The 22,975-nt window shown below is 39.5% G+C and overlaps 1 protein-coding gene across 4 annotated transcripts in view; it reads right to left on the bottom strand.

Annotated features, from left to right (window-relative positions):
• Window positions 1-3,272: 3,272 nt before the first annotated feature.
• The window catches only part of NEDD9 (neural precursor cell expressed, developmentally down-regulated 9), a 169,898-nt gene continuing 150,195 nt past the window's right edge, over window positions 3,273-22,975 (bottom strand). For all 4 annotated transcript variants that reach the window (XM_016118787.2, XM_016118788.2, XM_016118786.2 and 1 more), the window contains 5 exons: window positions 12,031-12,132; window positions 11,447-11,548; window positions 9,400-10,641; window positions 7,929-8,018; window positions 3,273-5,677 (listed from right to left, as the gene is read on the bottom strand). In XM_016118787.2, the coding sequence (XP_015974273.2) occupies window positions 5,168-5,677; window positions 7,929-8,018; window positions 9,400-10,641; window positions 11,447-11,548; window positions 12,031-12,132 (2,046 nt within the window). In that variant the 3' untranslated portion in view covers window positions 3,273-5,167. The remainder of the gene's footprint in view (window positions 5,678-7,928; window positions 8,019-9,399; window positions 10,642-11,446; window positions 11,549-12,030; window positions 12,133-22,975) is intronic.

The raw sequence follows: 22,975 nt of genomic DNA, 5'->3' as shown, positions 1-22,975 counted from the left end.
GTCCCTGTGTGGTAATTTTTAGCAAGCCCCTCATCACTCCCTAGACCACCTCTGCTGTGCTCATTCTCGATTGCCAACCTTTGCCTGGCTTTCTTCTGACTTTTGTCCATCCATTTAGCCCTGACTTTGCCATCAGTCTCTTTAACCCCATCCTGTTGAGTGTGCCTGTTTCTAACCATCTTAGATCATTTTTATTTTCTCACTCTCTGTACTCCTGAAGTCTTCGCCTGAATCTTTCAGTTGGGCATTTGCCTTAAATTGTATAAAAGGCCTGTTTACTTTTGGTCTGAAACAAAGAACAGCAGAGAGCAGATCTTCCTTTCTTTCCTGTCCCTTTGGTGCCTAGCACGTTGCTGAGCAAGCAGAAACACTGGCTGGAAGGCTAGTAGGCTCTTTGGCTGGGACAGCCCATTGTTTTATTGATGGGTAGGGTAGATTTGCCTGCTTTCATTGGCCAGGCAGGAAATGTTCAATGAATAAATGAATCCTTGCCTTTCAGGTGAATGGCAACATTTCTTTTGTCATAATTCCTCAAACGCTATGAAGAGTGTAGACATGGTTTATGGGGAAATATCGAAAGTCTAGATGGACTTTTACTGAGTAGGAGAGTAGGAAAACCCCATTTGTCTTCCTGGCAGATAACAAACTAGCTAAAGATTGACTCCTTAGAAAGTAGAACTTTCTGATTTGAAATTTTTCTGTGAGCCCTCCAGTATTTCTGTGAATTGATTGGTGATAATATTGATTTGAAAAAAAAAGAAACATTAGAGTTAGTTGGGAAAATGCTTTACCTCTTCTTAAAATCAACTTCATTGAAGTATGACTTACATATAATAAAATACACACATTTTAAGTATATGTTATTATAATTTTAACAAATATATGCATTCACATAACTACCCTAAGAATCAAGATATAGAGACAGTACTGTCCAATACAGTGGCCAATAACCACCTGTGGCTACTTAAATTAAAATTAAATAAAATTTAAAATAGTTCCACAGTTGTACTAGTCACATTTCACAATTCCCAATAGCCACATTTAACTGTTGTGTGCTGTATTGGACAATGCAACTTATGAAACATTTCCATCGTGTATAGCACTGAAATAAAACATATTCATCACACCAAAAAATTCCTTCCTGCTCTTTTCCAGGTAATTTCCAACTCCTGCCCTTGACTTCAGGAAATCTCTGATTTCTGTTACTATAAATTTGGTTTGTGTGTTCTAGAGCTTCATATATACATACTCTTTATCTACCTGACCTTTCTCAGCATAATGTATAATTAGTTCACTCCTTTTTATTGCTGAATAGTATTCCATTGCACGAATAGACCACAATTTATTTACCCACTCGCCTGCTAATGCCATTTGGGTTGTTTCCATTTGAGACTACAATGAATAAAGCAGTTTTTTTTTAATGTGGATATATATATATATATATATTTTTTTTTGATAAATACCTGTGATAGAAATTGCTGGGTTATATGGTAAGTATATGTTAAACTTTATAAGAGATTGCCAAACTATTTTCCAAAATGGTTGTACCATTTTATATTCCTATCGGCAATGTAAGAAATTCCAGTTGCTCTATCCTTAACAATTATCACTATTTTTTTACTTGTTCTATTAATTGTTGAGAGAAATGTCTAAAATTCTAACTATAATTACAGATTTTCTGTTTCTCTTTCAGTTATATTAGTTTTTGCTTCACATATTTGCTAAAACTTTGTTTTCTTTATGAGTTGATCCTTTTATCATGAAAAGCTCCCTTGTGCCCTGTTCTGAATTCCACTTTGTCTGCTAATATAGCCACTCTGGCTTTTCTTTTTTTCTTTTTTCTTTTCCCAGTTTGAATGTGCATGGTACATCTCTTTCTATCCCTTTGATTTTAACTTATCGATGTATTTTATTTAAAGTGGGTGTCTTTTAAATAACCTATAGTTTAGTCTTGCTTTTCAAAAAAATCCAGTCTGAGAATCTCTGACTTTTAATTGGAGTATTTAGACCATTTCAAAGAATAATTGTATGTATTTCAAGTGTAATTGACAAAGAATAAACAGTATGTTTTTCGAGTGTACAATCTGAAGAGTTTTGACATGCCTATACCTGTGAAACCATTACCACAATTAGGCATCAATCATTTTTTAAGAAACTGCCAATCAGCTTTCCAAAGTGTTTGTACCATTTTACATTCTCACCAGCAGTGTATGAGAGCTCCATTTGCTCACCTGTCTTGTCAATAGTTGGCATGCCTTGTCTTTTTAATTTTAGTGATTCTCTTTTGTGTATTTATGTTTACTTATTGTTCACTCATGTCTTCTTTTGTGAAGTTTCTGTACAAAATTTTTGCTCAGTTGAAAGAAATTTAGTTGTCTTCTCATCTTGATACATGCCCTTGGCTAATATCTGTGATGTAAATACTTTATTCCTGTTTGTGCCTTTTTGTTTTCTTAATGGTCTCCTTAGAAAGATAAAAGCTTTTAATTTTGAAGTCCAAATTACTTTTTCTTTTAGAACTATGGGTGTTTTTGTTTTTTGTTTTTTTGTTTGTTTGTTTTTTACACTCTAAGAAACCTTTGTCTACCTAAGATTACAAAGATTTTCTCTTGTTTTCTTCTAGAAGTATTAGAGGGTTAAGTTTTACATTTAGGTTTATAATCCATTTAATTTTTGTGTAGGCCATAAGTATTTATTTTTTTTCCCATGGAGAGATCTAGTTGTTGCAGCATTACTTTTCCAAAGACTTTCCATTCCAATGACACTTTCATTGGAAATCAATTAATGTTTATAGATATGGGCAAGTAATACATGGTATATTCAAATACTATATCTATAAATTTCAATAAGATACCTGAAAGAGTGGGCCAAGCATTAAAAATAATTTATGTAATGATGAATCTCTTATTTTCATGAAATATAGTTGTCTTTTAATTATTTCTTTATGGCTATTCCAGAATGAACAATTTTCTTTGATTCTAAAACACATGAATGGTAGCATTTGCATTATAGCAGAAATCATCCTACCCATCACTTAAATGTACAGGCTTTCTTATTCTAGGTATTTGGGTTTGGTAACACTCACAGAGTCTAGAATTTTCTTCAAATGCTTACACACTTTTTAAGTGATGCAAAATGAAAAAAATAAATAACTCAATTTTTCTAAAACAATCTACATTTATAGTATTGACAAATGACTTTCTATACTAGGAGTGCTAAAATAAACCTATATTTAATTCTGAGAGGAAATATGGAAAAGAAAACCCAGTGGCTATAAAAACACAGATCTAAAAAATTTAATGATTTAAAATAGCCTCTATATACAAGATGCCAAAGAGAATAATACATATTGAACATTTTGGTCTTGAAAACATGAAATGTCACCACTTAGCTTAGAACAAGTCTGTCATCGCCTAATAAATACACACTTATAATGAAATCTACAAGGACACGCTTTTAAATATCTTCAAGTGTTATTGATTTCTAGCAAGGCCCTTTCTCCCCACACATTTACTTGTCGTATAACAATATAAATTTTAATTTTATTTTGGAAGAGCAGTTTTATTGTAGTTTCGAGAGCTACAATAGCGGTTTGAAAAGCACCTTCTATGATAAGTTTCACTGATGTTGTATCATACTAAGATTACACATGTTGTATCATACTAAGATTACACATGTTGTATCATACTAAGATTACACATTCTTCTCTTTAAATCTTTTCCTGTTCCAATGATTTGGTTGTTTAAATCAAGCAAGCTTAATTCAGTAGAAGTATATATTGCAAATAAAAATGTTTTCAAATAGGCAGAATGAAACCATTAAATAAGAACTGGACTGAAAGACCACAGATAACATGCTTCTTGACTTGGTAATATGTGAATACATTTTTTTCACCATGTAGGAAATATTTTATTTGTTCTAAGATGAATCTGATGACTTGTGGTGTGTCTGTGCTGTGCCAACACCAGGAGGGGCGTGGTGACAGACTGTGGAATGGATGCTGTGATGAGTGGTAAGATGATAGTGAGCTGTATATACAGGGTTGTTGGCCAGAGTTGTAAAGATTAGATGGGATCTGTACAGGCTACTCTAAGTGTCAGGTTTGCCTATGTATGTTTTAAGGAGGGTGCAAGATCAAGCCATAACTTCTCCTGAAGTAGGATGTGGCCTGTTGGCTCTAAAGTTCAGGTGACCAAGGGACTGGCCAGTTTCTCTCAGGTAATGGGGATAGTAGCTTCTAAGTGAATACTGAGAGTCAGAAATGCTTCTACTTAAAATTGACAGATGGAATCATACTTCTTTTTGTGGATGATTATAGTCTGATGTGTCTTTATGAATTTCTACTGCAAATAATATGGTTTTAGCAAATCTAAAAACATCATTCAGAAAACCTCATGGCAAATCACTCAAAAATACACAGCATCAAATAGCCCCAGGGAAACACATGCTCTCCTTTTATTGTGATGTCCTCTCAGTGTTGAAACAACCTAGTCCTGACTGAGGCAACGACTTCTAAAAACATGTGTCTCTCTTCTTTTTAGCACCTAAAATATCAGTGTGTGGATTAACGTACACTCTCTGAAACCTTTTCTCAAAGAGGGCTTTTTCAACCAGAAGTGAGACATTTTGCCATAATGTACCCAAGATAAGTGGAAGGGGTTTCAAAACAAGGACAAGTCGTATCATGCCTTGTTATTTGGGAGGTGAACGCTTGCAAATATACTAGGCTTCCCAGACTTGGAAATAAGGCTCAGAATAAATTGCTAGTAAATGTAGAGCAATATTACAACTGCTGGGTATGTTCTTTAAAAAAAAATGCAGCATTAGGAAGTGCTTACTAAGGTGCTTCTTAATTCATGATTTTTAATGGAATGTATCAGACAAACATCTACAAACAAACATGAATACACAAGCGCACACACTCATGTGGACAAGTTTCTGTACAGTTTGTTTTAGATGCTTATGTGCGTACGTAAGAACCACACAGAAAAAAAAAAAAATCCCCCTCTAGCTCCCTGAACTTCTGAATGTTGTCTAACTCATAAAGTGTTAAAATATTTCATTTTCATATAAAGTATCTACAAAAATAGATAGTATTTACAAAAACCAGACAGTATTTCCAGTTTTCTTTAGTAACCCACTTAGTCCCTCTTTCTTCCTTTTCTTCTCAGAAGGTTGCCATCTCCAGCAAAGAGCGCTTGAACAGCTGGGCGTTCCTGGACAGGTCTGTCACTTGGTGGACCATTTCTTGCAGGGCAGTAGTGCTGGGGTAATGGAGGGCGGCCGTTTTGGTCGCCATAACTATAGTCTTGAGCTGTTCACAGAGCTGGTTGCTGGAGTTCATCACTTTGTTGCGAATGTCCTGAGCAGCAACCTGCCTTGTCAGCGTGTCTCCAATGAACACCAGTTTGTGTGCGCTTAGAATGACAAACTTGCTGTGCGCCACGAAGATCCGCGGGGGCTGGGCTGAGCTGACGCAGCTGAAGAGAGCGTCAATGGCGTTGAGAAGGGAAATGTAATGGGTCTCACACTGGTCGTAGTAGAAGCAAAGCAACTGCCTATCCTGAGCACCCACGCTGCTGCTTGTGGTCGGGAGGCTCTGAGAGGGCTTCCACTTTGAGATGTCGTTCTCCACGGGTTTTGTAATTTCTTGTTCCAACAGCTGGAACTGACTTAGCTGCAAGGAAGAAACAAAACAGGTTTCATAAGGGTAAAGCAGTGTGCTGTAATGGAAATCAACAAGGGTTTGAAGTTAAAAGACAGCAATTTTAATCAGTAATAAGTGTCAGGTGCATAGTGGATATGAGGCCTTGTTTTCCTAAACTGTAAAATGTTGAGATTAAGAAACATGATGTCTAAGGAACCCCCCAGCTAACTTTCTATCACTGGAAGATTGGGCTCCTTCTCTGCCCTTGGACTGAAAGGCAGGACAGGGTTTAAACTCAGCTCTGTTACCTACACCTTTATGAAAGTTAAATGAGTTAATATTTACAAAGTACTTGGAATGGTGTTTGGTATATTGTTGTCTCTGTGTAAATGTTTATTAAATGTTAAGTGGTAGCAAGAGAAAACCAAATGTAGGGATCTCTTTGTCAAGTAAATTACTGACAATTTGCTCCTTCTGGAAGAAAACCTTGACTCTGTTCCTTCAAGACCCTTAAATAAATGGCAGTCCATGACCCTTTTCTATTTATCTTACACTTTCTGTCCAGACTTATAAATGTTATTATCCAGAACTGTGGGGAAGACTAACACATATACATATATGTGTACTATGGAAAAGACCATCTCTAAGGAAATCTGAATGCTAATTGTGCATCATAACAGCTCCACAGAGTTGTTGAAAGAAAAGAACATTGTATAGTCAGAATCAATGAGTGTTGGCTTGCTTTCTTCTCTCCTTACTGCCCCAGCTGGTATAGTATTAAATTGCAGTGATGGTAACTTTCAGCTATTCTACCAAGTCTCTGGAGAGACTCTCTTTTGCAGGTAAAGACTATCTGTGACCTGAGTTTAGGACTTAGTTAATCTTCCACCCTGAGGTAGGGCTGAGTTAGAGCAGGGGTAATTTCACTCAGCTTCTTCCTCAAGAAATACACAGAATCTGTTTTCTTTTTAGGAATTACTATGGTTTTAATAAGCTACCTAAAGCCCTACAGTCTCGCTTGGCCAAATGCCAAACATAAACAGAGACAGGGTATTGCTTCAAGATATTTAGCTTATGCTTTTGTAAATATGTTCATAAATATATCATCTCATTAGATAAGAGGGTGAGGAATTTTTTCATTTTTCAGAGAACTGAAGTTCAGGGAAGTCAAGTGGCTTGCCTTAGGCTACATGGTTGGTTTAAAAGTAAGGATTAGAACTCTGGTTTCCTGAGTGCAGTGTGTCATTTCATGTCTCTGCATGCTGTAATATTTCACCTAAAAAAAAGGTTTATAAATCTCAATTCATGTCTCTTCATTTTTATGCCCTTGTACTGGTGATATTCATCATTATCTGCTCCACTCAAGCCCCACTTTTCAATGAATCTGCCCTGCCCAAAGCCCTTAGTAAATAGACTTGAATATGTTTCAGATCATGTCCTCTCACCCTTAGGTCGAATCAAGAACAGCCAAGCCATAGGCTTGTGTTACTGGGCATAGATAAATAGGTAGTTAGCTAAATAGGTAAATAGGTAGGTTGGTAGGAAGATAGATAGGCAGACAGACAGACATCAGACAGACATCAGACAGACAGACAGAAAGATAGGTGATAGATGATGATAAATAGATGATAGATAGATAGATAGATAGATAGATAGATATGGCCCAATCAGACTCTTTTAAAGAAATTTGATGAACCATGAGGAGTTGACAATCAACTGAGCAAGCTGAAGTGAAAAGCCATCTATAAACAGAGCTTTGAGTGGCCATTTATGGGTTCTGTAAAGTTATAGGGGAGCCAAATGAATAGATAAGCAGAGGAAGCTACCAGAAAATAGAGGAGAAGGAAGAAGATTTAGAGAGAATCAAAGGAAATACAAGGAGAAAGAATTTACAGTCCTAGTTCTCATTAGACTTGGCTATATCTTCATTTTCTGTTTTTGAATTTCCCTCCTGTGGCCTCACTATATAATCTGTTCGCTTGGGATAGCTTGAATGGGTCTTGCTCCTTGCGATCAACAGCCTGAACTCAAACAGTCCTAATGTGTTAGATGTACAGGCTTAGCCTAGAAAAATTGCTGTTTGGATGCAATCCAGGTATACCAGCTGGATTACTAAAACCATAAACCTTCTCTTTGTTCTTACACTCTATTATATGCCTTAGAGCTTATTTATACCAAAGTGTGCTGGAAGGATCAAAATCATGATCTTTTGAAGTTATACCTTTCTTTTTAAGCAGGAAATCTTTCAATACCAAGTGGTTTTTGTTCTGATTGAACTTACCTGATGATGTTCCAGCTGCATTTTGTTCTGTTTGATGATATTTTCTTTTTCTAACAGCTCTTTCTGTTGCCTCTCAAACTCCTCTTTACCCTATTATTTTTCAACATAAAGAAAACATTACATCACCACTATGATTCACTTATGCTAACAATTTCATTGACAAATATATAAATAGTCTTTCATTTTCCACTGCCTTGGCAATTTTCCCGCATGCCCAATTAGGCCCTGTGAATCTCAGACTGGGGTGATGTGCTTCTCAGCCAGACTTCCAGAGTCACTATGTAGGTTGGGACTGCAAACTAAAACCTTCTTCCATGGTGAGTGTCACACTCTCTGCTCCTCTTTGCTACTTTTGGAGAGCTATCCATGATCCCCTTCAAACCTCCTTAACCAGTAATAGTTCTCATGGTTCTTTTTTAATATGTGAACCCATAAACCTCCTAATGTAGGTAGGTCTAAACATGGTCCACACTGCATTTCTGGTTTCTTTGAATCATCTACAACTCTACAACATATTACTATTTCCCAATATGTAGAGTTAGACAACCAGTCCAGTGACTGTTTAATGCCTCCACTGACTCTCTCCCCTACCTTTCCTTAGTACTAAGTATGCCCCAATGTTCTCTTTCCCAGTCTCTTGCACTAAAGAAAATTGTAGTTAAATAGTCTTCAGGAGAATATGTGGCTCAGTCAAATGAAAACAATGGTGGAATAAGGTAGTAAGCCAAATTCTAAATAACGAAACTTGGTAGAATGCTTTATCCCTCAGAGTGAAAGGGCAAGCTGTCAGGATCCTAGCTTAACTTGGTGAAATTTTCACATGTAGGAGGCACACTGTGACTGCCCGATTTCCCATACGCAGGTTAAGTTCTAGGCTAATTGGCAAACACCCAGTGGTCTTCAAGGTAAGTCAGAGGTGGGGGGGTTAAGTATTCCATAAGTAATTACAGACATGCACACACACGCACACAGAGTAGAGCTTATGGGACCTTAGAAATTCTCTAGTACAGAGGCTTTCAAACTTTTTTCTTAACAGTGAAACTCCCCCCTCCTCTTTTCAAATAAAATATCATGTGGAACTCTATTATAAAATGCAAACAGGAGTTGAGCTGGTATGATTACCCAAGGGCCCACTATCCTTTTTGCGGAGTCTCTTACTGCTTGTTGGAGGCATATCAATGGGATCTAATACAACCCTGTGCTTCATTCATTTTGCAAATGAAGAAATTAAGGCCCAGGGAGGTTACATAAGTTAGTCACATAATTAGTGTCAGAGAAAGATCTCGTGCCAAGGACTCTGGTCTCTCAGGACAGTGTTCTTTCTCCTGTACATTGCTTCTAATTAGTGAACCACTTGGATTAACATTAATCACGTTCTCTTTTCTGGCAGTGCAGCCTACCAGCCTTACAGGCCTTAGCTCTGGGCTCCCTGAATGTGAACGTAGGTGCTTTATGAGTCTGGTTTCTTTACCTGTAGGTGGACATAGTCATAGTCATCCATCCAGCTCTTTTCAGAGCCATCACTGCTGCTACAGTCAGGGGGCTGGTCCTTGCCTAGGCTTGAGGGCAATGGCTTGTTGAGGGCCTGGACCTTGTGGTCCCCAGGATGCAACAACTGCAGCTGGGATCCAGCGTGTGGATACTCAGTGGAGTTCATGATGCTCTCAGGCCCGTTCTTCACATGTGAGCTGCCAGGGCCTGGTCTGAAGAGGGCCTCTGCATTGGTGTTGATGGTTGTGGTAAGCTGTTTCACATCATCGGGCACTGTCTTTGCCACCATCACAAACCGATCAAGATCATCACACTTGTTTTGGGGCTTATTGACCACCAGGATATTCAGGGACCAGCTGCTCTCATTTAAATCATGGCTGGTTTGGCTCAGAATCTGGTGGGAGTCTTCCACTCTTTGGAGCTCCCGTTTCATTTTGTTGTAGAGAATGACTTCTGGGAGGCAGGAAGCATTTGCTACAGCACCCTTGGCAAAATGGAGGTAATCTCTCAGGAACAGCTCCACCTTGTCCACCGCGGTGCGTATCTCATTGATGTGTCGTTCCATGTATCCGTAACACCGCCAGTCTGTGGTGACCAGTGCCATTAGGCTGGAGACGCCCATCTCCAGGGTCTGCTGGAGCCGATGAAGTCTCTCAATAGCTGTGTCTGGATCCAGTAAGAGTCTTTTGTCCTGAGATGGGGAGGCTGACAGTGAAGAATCCTTTGAGGTGGTGGAAGACGTGGACATGTTACTCCTGGTGCTGCCGGTACTGGAGAAAGACAATCGGTTGATCCCATCTACCACATCCTGAGAGCCTTTGGCATCTGCTGGGTTGTGCAGAGGGACGTCGTAAACACCGTTTCTCTCTGCAGGGTTTGCTTTCTCACTGGTTTCTGCTGGCGGTTCCAGAAACTGAACCCCTCGAGGGACATCATATGCGTCATTCTGAGCGCCCACTGATGGGCCCAGCTGTGGAGGTGGGTGGTTCAGGGAAATGTTTTGATGTCTTCGTGTTGCCAGTTCAGCAGCTCCTGGAGCATCACAGTTATATTTCATTTGAAGGTCCTTCCCCACAGGCTTGGTGCTAGTTGGGGGGATGTCATACACAGCCTCAGGCCTGATGTCCGGCCTTCCGGCTTGTCTCATTGGAGGGGGGAAATCATACTCTTTTTCCCTGAGCCTGGCTTCATCTCGGCAAGCAGAGGGTGGAATGGCATATACCTGAAAAGCAAGTACAAACCAAAGCTAGTGAACGTGTAGAAACAACAGTCCATTATAATGAAGGCCTGGATTCTCAGTCCTGTCTGCTGGCACCTCTTTTACTTCCACACACGAATGGGAGGTATTTCCAAGGCTCTGCTCTGTTCCCACTTCTCTTGTCCTTAGACAAGTGCACCCTTCCCCTGACCTCAGTGCTGCCTGCTATGCATGCCCTCCTGGCTGAGCTGTTCTGTCTGGGTCCCAGCCTTACATTTCTGACCTCAGTGGGTCCAGATTGAGAGGCAGGTAATGCATTAATGCACTGGACTAAGTGTCAGAAGACCCGAGGTCTCTCCCTGGATCTAACAGCTATGTGATGGTCAATAAGTCACTTTAATGTTCTGAGACACACTTCCCTTATCTGTAAAACAAGGATCCCTACACTTCCTGTGTAGGCCTCCCCTGAGGGTAACAGAGTACATCAAGTGCATTAACCCATGTACATGGACTAAGTAAGCTGTAACACCCTATATACGTGAGATATATTAGTTGCTTGCCAAACTGAATGTTTTACCTTTATTGGCTTTCCTTATTGACTATACCATTTTTTTAGTGGGGACCCCTACATATGGAATCCCTAGAGTTATCTTTAGTTATTGCGTTTCTTTCCTCCCTCTTACCTTTCCTCCTATTTCTTTACTCCCTCACAAAGACTAGTTTTTCCCCTTTGATTTGCCTTTCTTGTTTTATCCCAGCTAAACACACACACACACACACACACACACACACACACGCCGTTTTTGCTGCTACGTAGGCGCTCACTTACCCCTTTGGTAGGAGGGATGTCATAGACCCCTTGAGGATTTATCTCTCCCACTGGAACTGAAAACACAGGGCCTTTCACTGATGATGGAGGGATGTCATATACCTGAAGAGAAAGACCGGAGTTACTCAGAATAGAAATGTCTTATACTTGTCATTTTTTATGCTACTAAGCTTTTAATTGCAAATTTATTTATCAACTTATGTATACCCTCTTTAACAGCATTCCGTGTAATACAGAATGATACTTTTCTTTTTAAATTTCATATTCTTTGATTTAAATTGAATATAAAAATGGTCTTAAGTGAGATATCTACATTGTCTGTACTTTAAACTTTAGTTAAAAATTATATACTTCCTGAATGATAAGTAACAAATCTTTGCCAGATAAAAACCTAGGATTTCCTAATAAAGCAAATCCAGGAAACAATTTAACTAACATTGGCTAAAATGGCTCCTAGATAGACAACCTAAATCAAGCTTCATATGAAATATACATAATTTGTAATTCTCCTTTCCTCTGTAGCCCTTAAGGTGTGTCGTCCTGAAGTACTCCTCGTCCCTGGTGACCACTGTCCTGGTACATACCCCTTGAGTGGTATGGGAAGGAGGGATATCGTAGATGTCCTTTTGATATCTGGATGGGTACTCGTACACATAGCCATGGCCTGTCCTTACTGGAGTTATCACCTGTGGGCAAGAAGACAAAGACGGTAAAATTCCAAGCCTGAGTCCTAGCTTCCTCGTCAGAAACCACTCCCTCATCTCTCCCTTATGAAAAGAAAGGAAGAAAGAAAAACCCAAAGAAATAGGAAAGAGAGAAGAGGAAGGAGACGGGGACATCAGGTCAGTAACCTTTTAAATCCCTCTCGAATCACAACAAAGAACAAGTCCTTGAAATATCTCTATCCCCCTTCCTCATGGTAACAAAATTATCTCAAAGTTGGTCAGATAAATGTACTTTAAGGGAGAATGACTTTTAAATTATGAATGTCTTATATCATTTCTTTGGAGCATCAAAGGCACAGCATAATGAAAAAATTTTTTAAGGTTCTGGAACTATTTGTAAAGTGAATAATGCAAATAGAGTTCAGCCACTTAAAATTCCTCTCATACCGTCTCCAGGACGCCTCTTCATCTGACATTATTATGATTGTAACTAAAATTCCATAGGCCACTAGAGTACTTTTATGAAGCTAATGCTCGCACAGTGCTGTCCTTAGAAGCCCCCACGAGCTTTCACTCTAACTTAGAAAACAAATAAAATACTGAGTCAGGTAGCCTCCAGGAACAGAGTTCAGGTCTCTAATCATATTCCCCTTTCCACCAGGGAAGCAAACACTCCAGACAGCATCCACATCCAAAAAATATCAGAAGTCAAATACACCCATCACAACTTTGATACCCAGAACGAATGTCAATGAAAGAAATCACACCTGACAGGCTCATGTTTTCATATCTATATACTTCATGTGTCTTAAGCACGGGTAGAGAAATTGAACTTAAACTCATTTTGAAATATATTTAATCCTCTAAGGGTTTCTAAATTACCAGAGTCTTGTTTCTGCCTAACTTCTGGCCCCCAATGACTAACAACACCCACCTCAGTTTTGCCCAGGACATTTTGCAAATTAGGAAGAGTCGGTTGTTCCCTAACAGGCTGTCATCTTTTTTTCCTTTCTCTAATATGAAAACTCTGGCGTACGGCTGCCTACAGAACTATGTGAAAAATGCTCCTGTCTGTCTTATGCTGAAATGAGTGGAACTCAGCCAAATGCACCACTGCCCTTCTCCCTGGGGGTATGGGACTCTTTAATGCCCAAGTTCAATTTGGTTTTAAATCCCTGCTGCTTGTGGCTGATTGTTTCTTGCAATGAAGGCAAAAGAGATTAGTATGCAGTCACCATCCCATCAAATCTCTCCACTGCCTCTAGTTTAAAAAAGAATCTATTGCTTTAAGGTTTGTTGGCACAGAGCACACAGAATTATTTTATTGAGGGACCACCATATCGTGCATGACAAACTTTCTTTTTTAAAGCCTTTGCTCAAGAAAAACATACTGTGTTTCTAATGCCCTTATATAATATTTTCCTCACTATTGTCTAGGGGAGAAATGAAGTACCTTCTCTTAGTCTATCTCATCAGCTCCTCTATTTATAACTCTATTTTGGTTTTATAATAGAACCTGCTCACAATGCAGCTTTTGTTCATTCTAAAAGTTTCTAAGAGTAGATTTTATCCAAGGTTGCCAAGTTAGCAATAATGTTAATGGAAGACTAAGGCTGGTTATGCTGAAGGCCAGATGAATGGCTTTATCTTTAGTGTAGAAAGGGAGGGGGGTTGGGTGGTGTTAGTTTCTGAAAATAACCCTTGGTGAAATGTAAACATATAGCATGACCTCAGGAAGGCGGGGTCACGGACAAGGCGTTTTCCTGGCCTTTGTGGATCTTCCCTGGCAGAGAGCATTAATGCTTCCCGGTATTTAACATCTCACTTCCTGACAAATGTCACAGAACCCCAACTTGCTCTCTCTTTCTCATTTAGAGGATGCCTGTGGTCATCTGGTTTTTAGAAACTTCGCATTCCAAACCAGTCATTTTCCTTGTTTATGCATTAAAAGAAACAGATGGTGAAAACCACAGGGGGAAAAAGCCAACAAACTACAACCTCCCCCGATTCCAGCATTCCCAATGTTACCATCTAATTAACATTGGTCCACAAATGGCATTTAAATGGGACCGGCGTTTTGCATCTGGTCAGACACATCCAGAGCACACAGCAATCCACTTTGCAATGCCTGAAAGAACCCGGAGCTGGAAATCTACTTTTGGAAGCTCTCCACTATCCTTTGCTTGGGTCACTTTTATGCCAATTGTGTGTTCTCTCCTCTGAGGAAAGTGCTGACTGTTCTGTACCTTACAGAGTATCCAGTTTTGTGGTTCATCGGGCCTTTTCTTCCTGCTTGACATAGTACACAAAAAACCTTTCTACTATCCCAGAATTACTGAACCTCAGCCTGTGAAGAACACCATGGTCTAGCTAAGGGGACATAAATTTTGGAAGAATTCTGGGGGATTGCTCTGCAAGGCATTGATGGCTACACAAAGGGCATTTTAAAACTCATTTTATCAATGAAACCTAGTCAGATTTCTCATTTCCTTTTTCCCTCCCTCAGTTCGTTTATTGTTTTTTTTCTGCATTCCTTCCATTCTGTGTATTTATTTATAGTTGCAAGGCCTTAGCCTTAAGAATGACCAAACTGACCTCTTAGTTCATTAGTGTTGCCACAAAGGGGACTAAATTGCAGGATTCCTGGGGCTCTATGACCTACGGACTGCTACTGCAACTGCTTTTCTGATTACCCTGGAAGAAGATCTGCACTTTCCAAATGTGGGTTTTCTGTCCGATGAGGACTCTGACTTTAAATGTTAGTACCATTCTTGTCAGTCAATGCAGGAGTCTGAAGGCTGGCACTTTGACAAGAGCTATGAAGCAGAGAAGAAAGGCTGACCATAGACATTCAGAACAAGAGTCTATTTAATAAATCTCCAAGCTGGGCCTTGGCAGAGTAGGATCAAAAGTCCATAGACTGGGGTTATGTTAGTTCTCTAATTAATCAGCTTGCATAAAAACAGACAAACAGACAGCCTGCCCCACCCCACACTTTGATGTATTTGATTTACACCATTTTGAGCCTCAGATCCTAGGCAGCATGAGCTGTTTTTAGAGACGCTTTAAATAGTTTCACGTCTCATAATTTTGAGACCGTGCATGCTAAAATTTTAAAGAAGAGTCTGTTTGGGGTAGCAGCCAGGGCTAGGAAACCCTGAAAACCAACCCATGTGGGAGTCAGCGAGCTGGAAGAGAGGCCCCTGGGGGGTCTGTCATTCATGTTGTCTCCACTTTTGGTTTGACTAGGCTTTCCCCTGGTGCAGAGCAAGGGCCTGCTGCTTAGATACCTGTGGGGCTGAGCAGGTATGGTGAAGGGAAAGGAAGCTGGGGTTCTGTGTAGGGTACATAGAACTCACGCCCCACTGAAAGGAGGCAGCCATTTGTCAGCTCCATCCAACTGCCATCCTGAGAAAACATACCCTGTGTTGCCAGATCTTTCAAAGTTTCAGGAGAAGCCAGAAATCTGGATCGTTATATGAAATCTGATTTTTAAAATTGGCTCAAATATTTCAACAGCATCTTGGCCAAACTAAACATGTCTCTAGCCCCCAAGATGCTGGTCTTTGCCTTCATGTGTGCCTTCATCTGCTCTCTTCCTTCAGTACCTTGAAAGCTACTTAGGGCAGGTCCCACAATACCATGCCCTGGCAAGACTGAACTACTCTGTTTTTTAATATATGGCCTACCTTTATACCTCTGCACCTTCAAGTATGCTGCGTCTTTGTCTAAGATGCTCTTCTTTCTTTCCTCATATTCAAATTTTATTCGATTTTCAAGGCCAAGCCAAATGCTTCTCTCCCATGAAGCCTTTCCCAGACAGATAAAATATCTCCCTTGTGGGCATTCCCCGAGCATATTATCCATACATCTCTAATGGGACTTATCACTTGTGGTTTGACTATTTCAGTGCATCTCATCACTTAGCATTGTTGAGACAGAGATCATTTCTTCTTCATTTGTATATAGACAGCAGGGCCTAGCATAGTGCCTTGAATATAGTAAGTCTTAGATAAATGTATTGATTGAATATATTAACAAAACTAAAGAAAAAGTGAAGGCTTTTCTTAAGAAAAATAATGTGGAATCAGAGATGATACTAAACAAGGTCTGCCTGTGTAGGATAAGGTTGATTTCCAAGTAAGTTAGCTATAGGTTGAGTGGGACCCATGGGTTGGAGGCAGAACTGTGTTTTATCAGTCATGCATGGTAGCATTGAGCAAGGAGGGAGCCAAAAAGACAAATGACTGTTAGATAAAGCTGAGAAATCAAAACCCATGGAAGAATTATCACCTGTACCACTATTTGGTGTAAACCACTATTGGAGGCCATGTAGGGCTGCTAGATGGTTTCCTTTTCCCCAATCTAGAGCCTTCATGTGACACGAACACCTGTGTTCTTCTCAGTCAGAAGCCAGAAACATATGGGGGAGTTTTGCAAAAAGAAACCAAAACAAACTCTATTTTTTTACCTTAACACCAGGAGGAAAATAAAATAGAAAGGAACTAAAGAAGGCATGCTTCTTTAGTTCTGAGAAAATGTGACAGGCCCATGTCATGGGAAGCTATATACCAGAGGCTATGGCCACACTGGATCTTTAGGTAATTGAAAAGATTAGGTCTGATGAGGGGAGTAGTTGAGAATATTAGCAGTACTCAGGCAGAGCTGGATCTAAATCCTAGCTCTACCATGTACTAGCTGTGAGTTCGTGACCAAGGTATTTGTCCATACTAAGCCTATTTCCTCATAAGTAAAATGGCAATAATAATACTTATAGGATATTATGAATACTAAATAAGATCAAGTACATAAAGTACTCAGTATAGTAAACCCTTAAGCCTTAGCTATTTTTATTATAATTGTTATTTAGGTTTGCTTATTTTACTTTTGTACTTAAATTGTGGGCTACGTAATTCGAATCAACCATCCCACAGAAGATAGCTTAAGAAAATGAGGAAAAGATATTAAAAAATCTTTTGAAAGTTACTGAAGTGTTAAAAGACAGTAAAGAATTACCAGGTCAAAATTGGAAAGAAAAAAGGAATTCATAAAGAGAAGCCCAAATTTTGAGGTTGCTTTTTCCCAGAGGCATTTGCTGATCTGAAATTAATGTCTAAGAGCCTACATTGTGTTTTTTTATAGTTTTTTTGAATGAGGAGGAACATTGGACTATAGGTAGTGGCTCACCAAGGTAGGGACCCTGATAACTATGCCCCACTACAGGTTGAGATCCTACGGGCTATGTGCAAAAGTAAGGATTAACTGGAGGTGAACCCACCCCTGCACAGGCTGAGGCTAGGTTTTAAGTCATTGGAGTTGGAAAGAATGTCTTAACATCTGAAATTAGAATTATGCGTGCCCATGAGGCTGGCAAAAGGAAATAAAATTCTCTCTGGAAGTACAGAACACCTTTTTAGGATTTCTATAAATGATTTATACAAATATTTAAGAAATACAATGTCCAACACACAATCAAAGATAACCAGGAATGCAGGAGACAAGACAACAGAAACAAGATAAACAATGATGTTTTCTTCCTAAAATGATGAGGTCATTGTTTGTGTCTTAGAGATCACAGATCTCGAGGCTGTTTGCTTCAAAATGTTTCATGATTAAACCATGAGAGAAAACAAATTTTTATCATTCTTTGATTTAAGTCAGAAAGAAATTAATCTTTACAGATGCATAAAATGTTCCTAGTGAGATATACGAGGCAATGGGAATTTCAGATCAAAGCAGTAATGACAAGAGACTTCGGCCCTTGATAACCATCAGTAGATTTACTTGGGTTACTATTTTACTCTGGTCATATCAGTGTTGCCATTGTGACAGTTATCACCATAACAGCCCAAGACACTCCAGTGGAAAACCCCAGGAGAAAACATGCTTTATAAGGATTAGAGATAAAGATATTTATTCAAGAAAAAGATGGTGAGGTCCCAAACCCAGGACATTTTATTGAATTTATTTTCAGACAAGGTGTTTCAAGATCATGAGCTGGGTTTGTCAAGAGGATCTCACCAAGAAGTAGGGCACATACCCATCTGGTGTGTCTAGAAGTAAAATACTTTCTTGAAAGACAACTTCTGCTCACATGATATCACTTGTATCATGGTCTCAGCAAGTCCACTTTGGGGCTTCTTTCCTTGGGCATCCACTGCCCCTCCTTACAGCAGAGCTGGTGGAGGTCTGGGACTGGACATATCATAGCAGCGGTTGCCCTGAGATTAGAACTTCAGTTTCTTAATTGCATCTAGCCAGTTTGGGGCAGCAAAGAGGGAAGCGAGGAGGGAACAGGCTATGCCTTTCATGAAGGCAGATCCTCCTTGGCCCCTAAGAATTCCGCAAAAGGCGATTAATAGGGTCTCAGTTTCCACCCTGGTCTGCTGTGCTTTCTTTCTGATGCCAGCCCTCCCGCCCACATACTTATCACAACTTTTCATCTCTCTCCTCCAACACTCATTCCTGTTTTGACTCTTTCCCACCTTCCATGCTACCAGTAACCCCAAGGAAGAACGAGTACAGTAAAATGGATGCGGAAATATTCTATTGTTTGACAGAAAGAATTGGGTGTTGTGGATGAGAACCTGGGATGGAATGGTGAGCATCACAGGTAATCTCATTAGCATGGTCCTATTCTAGAATTGTTGTTGTTGTTGTTATTATTATTTTTATTATTGTTTTATTATTATCCATAGTTCTATGAATGATGTATATATTTATAAAAAATTACAGAATCATGAAAACATAATTTTTTATAATTATAACAAAATTAAAAAAAATAGTAAGACATCTAACTTGGAAGAGTAAGGAGGAGTGTTTTGTAACTGTTCTAGTTTCTGTGTTCCACGATTTAATACTCTGTGTCTAAGTCTCTATAATCCACAACAAGATTAGGAATGACCTAAAATACACAGTCCTATGCTTCTGGTACCTAGATAATGCCTCGATGACCGACCAGTGGAGTTTACCCATGACTCAAGCAGAACAAGAATGTGTGTAACCAGCTCCTGGTGTTCTGCCCCACGGCCTAGTCAAGAACTAGGCAACCCAGGTGGTGCTCAGGAAATATAATTGATGAGCAATTGATGAGAGGTTAAAAAGTGTCACTGTGCCATAAGGAATGCAGTACAGATTTATAACCTTGCCTCTAACAGCACCTAAGATTGTCTAAATTCAAAAGTAGGCTTCACTGATTAGCTGTCATCTATTTGCATTTTTCTTGGCATATGTGGAGCAAGTAAAATTGGATTGCTTCCTGTCTATCTCTACTCTCCCCAAACCCCTTGTTTGACTTATAATTTCATACTTTATGTATTTATTTTTATCTCTGGATTTCATGCATTAACAAGAGTATTTAGACTTCTAAAACTGCCTTTTGGAAAGGACTTATTTCACTTAAATGCCTTTAAGAAATATTAACAGAGCCACCACAGTATTTATTAGATCTTATAATAACCTCTTTGTTTTCAAGCCCATGAACTGAGTGACCCTTTCCTTTTAAAGAAAACCCTAGGAAAAGAAACATCACTATTATCACTGCCTGCCCATTAGAACTTGGATCCCGTTTTCAGAAACTGCAGAATTATAGAAGTTTGTCTGTTTAAAATCCAAGATTACTCGTTGCTTTTCTCTGACCAGAGGAAAAGCCACATGTTGCCTACACTGGATTTATTAATTCTCTATAAATTCTCTCTGCCCAGCTTGGGTGTAGCAGTGAGCTCATTTATTTACTTGCATAGCAACAATATAATGAAAACTGGGTCTGGCCGTAAAAAGCCACCCTCATGGGCCACATCCATGGCTAGCCCTCCCTAACGCTTCTCTTATGCTCATCAAAATTTCTCCCCCTCTGTTTTTGGGAAGCGATTTACTTTCCTTCAAAGACATTCTGATGTCTGGTTTTATGGTAGAACTAAGCCTTTTGCTAGTTACATCTAAATCATGGCCAGTCTCTTTTCCCAAATGAGGAAAAAGTCACAACTGAAAGCTCAAAAGTGGAGCAGGCTCTTGGGTCACTCTCATTTGCCACTGCGTTTGGGCTGCAAACCACTCAATGGAAACAGTGTCCCGATTGTTAAGGCCCAAGCACGTCTCCCCTGCTGTTTTCAGGAAGCTCTTTGTGTTGCGAGTGCTAAAGCAATATTTAGTTATGGAGTGACTGAGCGCCAAAGAGCAGCTAGAAGCATTTAATGTGAAAGAACATGATGGGAAATGATGTCTGGGTTCCTAAGTGGTTGAGGTCTTTCTCTGGGCAAAACCTAATGACAGCTGCATAGAGCAAAGCCATTTTTTTTTTTTTTTTTTTAATATTCCACGGATGGACCAAAATGTTCTTTGAATAAAAACTATAAAAGTCACAAACATTTTGGTTCTTTTGATGTCTAACTAAATCCAACAGGACACTAAGTGCTAAATCTAGATTTTGAAATGAATTTTAGAGAGATGCCTAGAAACTGCCCTAAACTGACTATGGAAAAGAGGCAAGGGAAGAGAATTCCTGCCCCTAAATGCCTATGGGGTATCGCTCCCTCCTTAAACAGAAGACCTGTCACTGGAAGAAAAGACATGATGACTTATGGAGGAAACTGCTCACATGGCAATTCTGAAGGGGGCTGACCCAGGGCTGCGGCAGGGCTGTCGCTTAAAGACACCAGACCCACCAAAGGCCTCTGCCAAGCCGCAAGGATTAAACAGAGGAAAATGGGCAGAAAATAGTAAGTTCCAGGGTGAAGTACTTTCTTAGCTCTGGTAACAAAGAAGGGATAAGAGTTCTCCTTAATACCCAGACCCAGAATGGGACCAGGTCTGCAAACTCTGGTTCTCCCTGGCCCAGCATACCCCGGCCCTCCCTCCTGTGTTCCTGCCTGCTCCTTGCTTTCTGTTCACTTGGTTTTATCTTCTAAAGGAGGCTGTGGTTTCTAGATAGTAAGATGGACTGGATCCTAAAGGAAGGGTAAGAAGGATTTCCCAAACTAAAGGGTCAACTGAAATTTATATCAATTCCTAAGTATCTTTTATTTAAGAATCTTGAGGCCACTCCATTTCATTAAACTTTTCAAGTGACTCTGGGAAAGAATCAGATAAGGATATCTGGATCATAAAATTTTAGCAAAAGCCATTAGAGATAATCCAGCCCTACTCCGCATTTCACAGTTGAGGGAGCTAAAGTTCAGAGAGGTTATTCAGCTCGGTAATGCCGGAGAAGTGAACAAGAGCTTTGGTCAGCTGGGTCCAGCGGTTCCGCAGTACTTTCTTCAATGTCCTGTTGCCTACCCTAGCAAGACATATTAAACATTTACTACTTTTCTAATTTCCCAAATAAACACTCCTCAAGAAAGTTACTTTCTTATCAGAGAAGCAAAAAATAAGATTTGGGTATCTTATTGTTTTGGGGGTGTGGGGGGGATGCCCCTTTCACTGGCAAGCCCATTATGGGAGATTTAACTATATATCTGGTTAAATGAAGTTATCCATTTGAAACAATTTGAAGTCATCCAAAAAGTCTGTATTTACGGTGGCAGAGAAAGCCAACATAGCAATGTTCTCAGTAACGCCCCATGGTCTTAATGACCTGCTCAGGATTTCTGGATCGGCTTTCCATGAAACCAGCCATTGCAGCAGGGTGGCAGGCATTTCCACATTCCTTAATTCAGATTCCCTCAGCGCTAAGACTGCTCTAAGGATCTGAGGTGGGAGTCTTGTGGAGTGACTTTTATTCTTCCTGGCCAATAAGATGCTTTTTAGCACCCAGGATTCTGGTGAGCTGGACTTGCTTATGAAATATCTAAATATTCTCTCTTATTTTAGGACTTGGCAACATCAACCTTAGCTGGGATGTAAAAATCATTAGCCTCAGAGTCAGACAGACATAGGCTCAAATATCAATCTTGCCTCCTACTAGAAGTTTGTCCTTTAGCAAGTTAACTTACTTCTCAGACCTCAGATCCCTCCCTTATAAAGAAGCTTGTGAGGAAAACCTTATGATGCCGTTGAGAGGATTAGATGAGATAATGTATATAATGTCCCTAACATGAAACCAAAGCTTGAAGTCACTTTAGGGTCACCCCTTTAGACATAAAAGTATCTTGAAAACTGAGTGAGTGGCTAATAAAACATGCCAAAGGCTACACGGTCAATTGGTGGTAACTCTGAAAACAAATAACTATTCTGATAAACAACTGGGTTATATTATCATATAATATTATAAAAATTATTCAAATAAATAAGATGTGATTATGGCATTGCTAAAGAATTTTTTGCTTCAAAAATGGATGTATTCTGGGGTCCTTTAAAGAGAGGACTTCTAGGTACTCTTTGAGTATTGCTAGAGTTACAATTTTTAAGGAAGACATATCGTCCTAAGTGAGTCACACCTGTATTCCTTAAACAGAAGTAGCACACCTGTCTTGAAAACTAGGTTTATGGCACAACTATTTGGAACCCAGGGTACTTCTCATGGTATCTAACTTGGCATTTTGCGCAATATACTCAAACAAGTCCACTTTTAAAGATGTGCTCAACCAGTATTAAGTCTGAATTTTATCAGATCAAGTAAGTAAATGTATTCTTTTCTCTCCCTCCCAAAAAGAATTAATCACTTAGCCAGATATCATACCACACACAGTATCTGACCTATTCACTCTGATAAGCACAGTCACTTAGCATGAAATCATTGAAAAAGGAAGGAAGATTACCTCTCTTTGCTTTGGTGTCAGTTTATAACAAGTTACTAATGCATTCTTAGAAATATTCATTATCTCTGAGCTTTGTAACAACTTGCAACTGAGTTTGAAGGCCTTGGCATTGAGCAAAAGAAAAGGACCTTTGTTCATTTTTAAGGCGGCATTATGGTTTGCTCATC

The sequence above is a fragment of the Rousettus aegyptiacus genome, unplaced genomic scaffold (genome assembly GCF_014176215.1).
Source record: "Rousettus aegyptiacus isolate mRouAeg1 unplaced genomic scaffold, mRouAeg1.p scaffold_m13_p_1, whole genome shotgun sequence".
Classification (NCBI taxonomy): Eukaryota; Metazoa; Chordata; class Mammalia; order Chiroptera; family Pteropodidae; genus Rousettus; species Rousettus aegyptiacus.
Note: the sequence above shows the minus strand (reverse complement) of the source record. Positions and strands in the feature narration are given on the sequence as shown.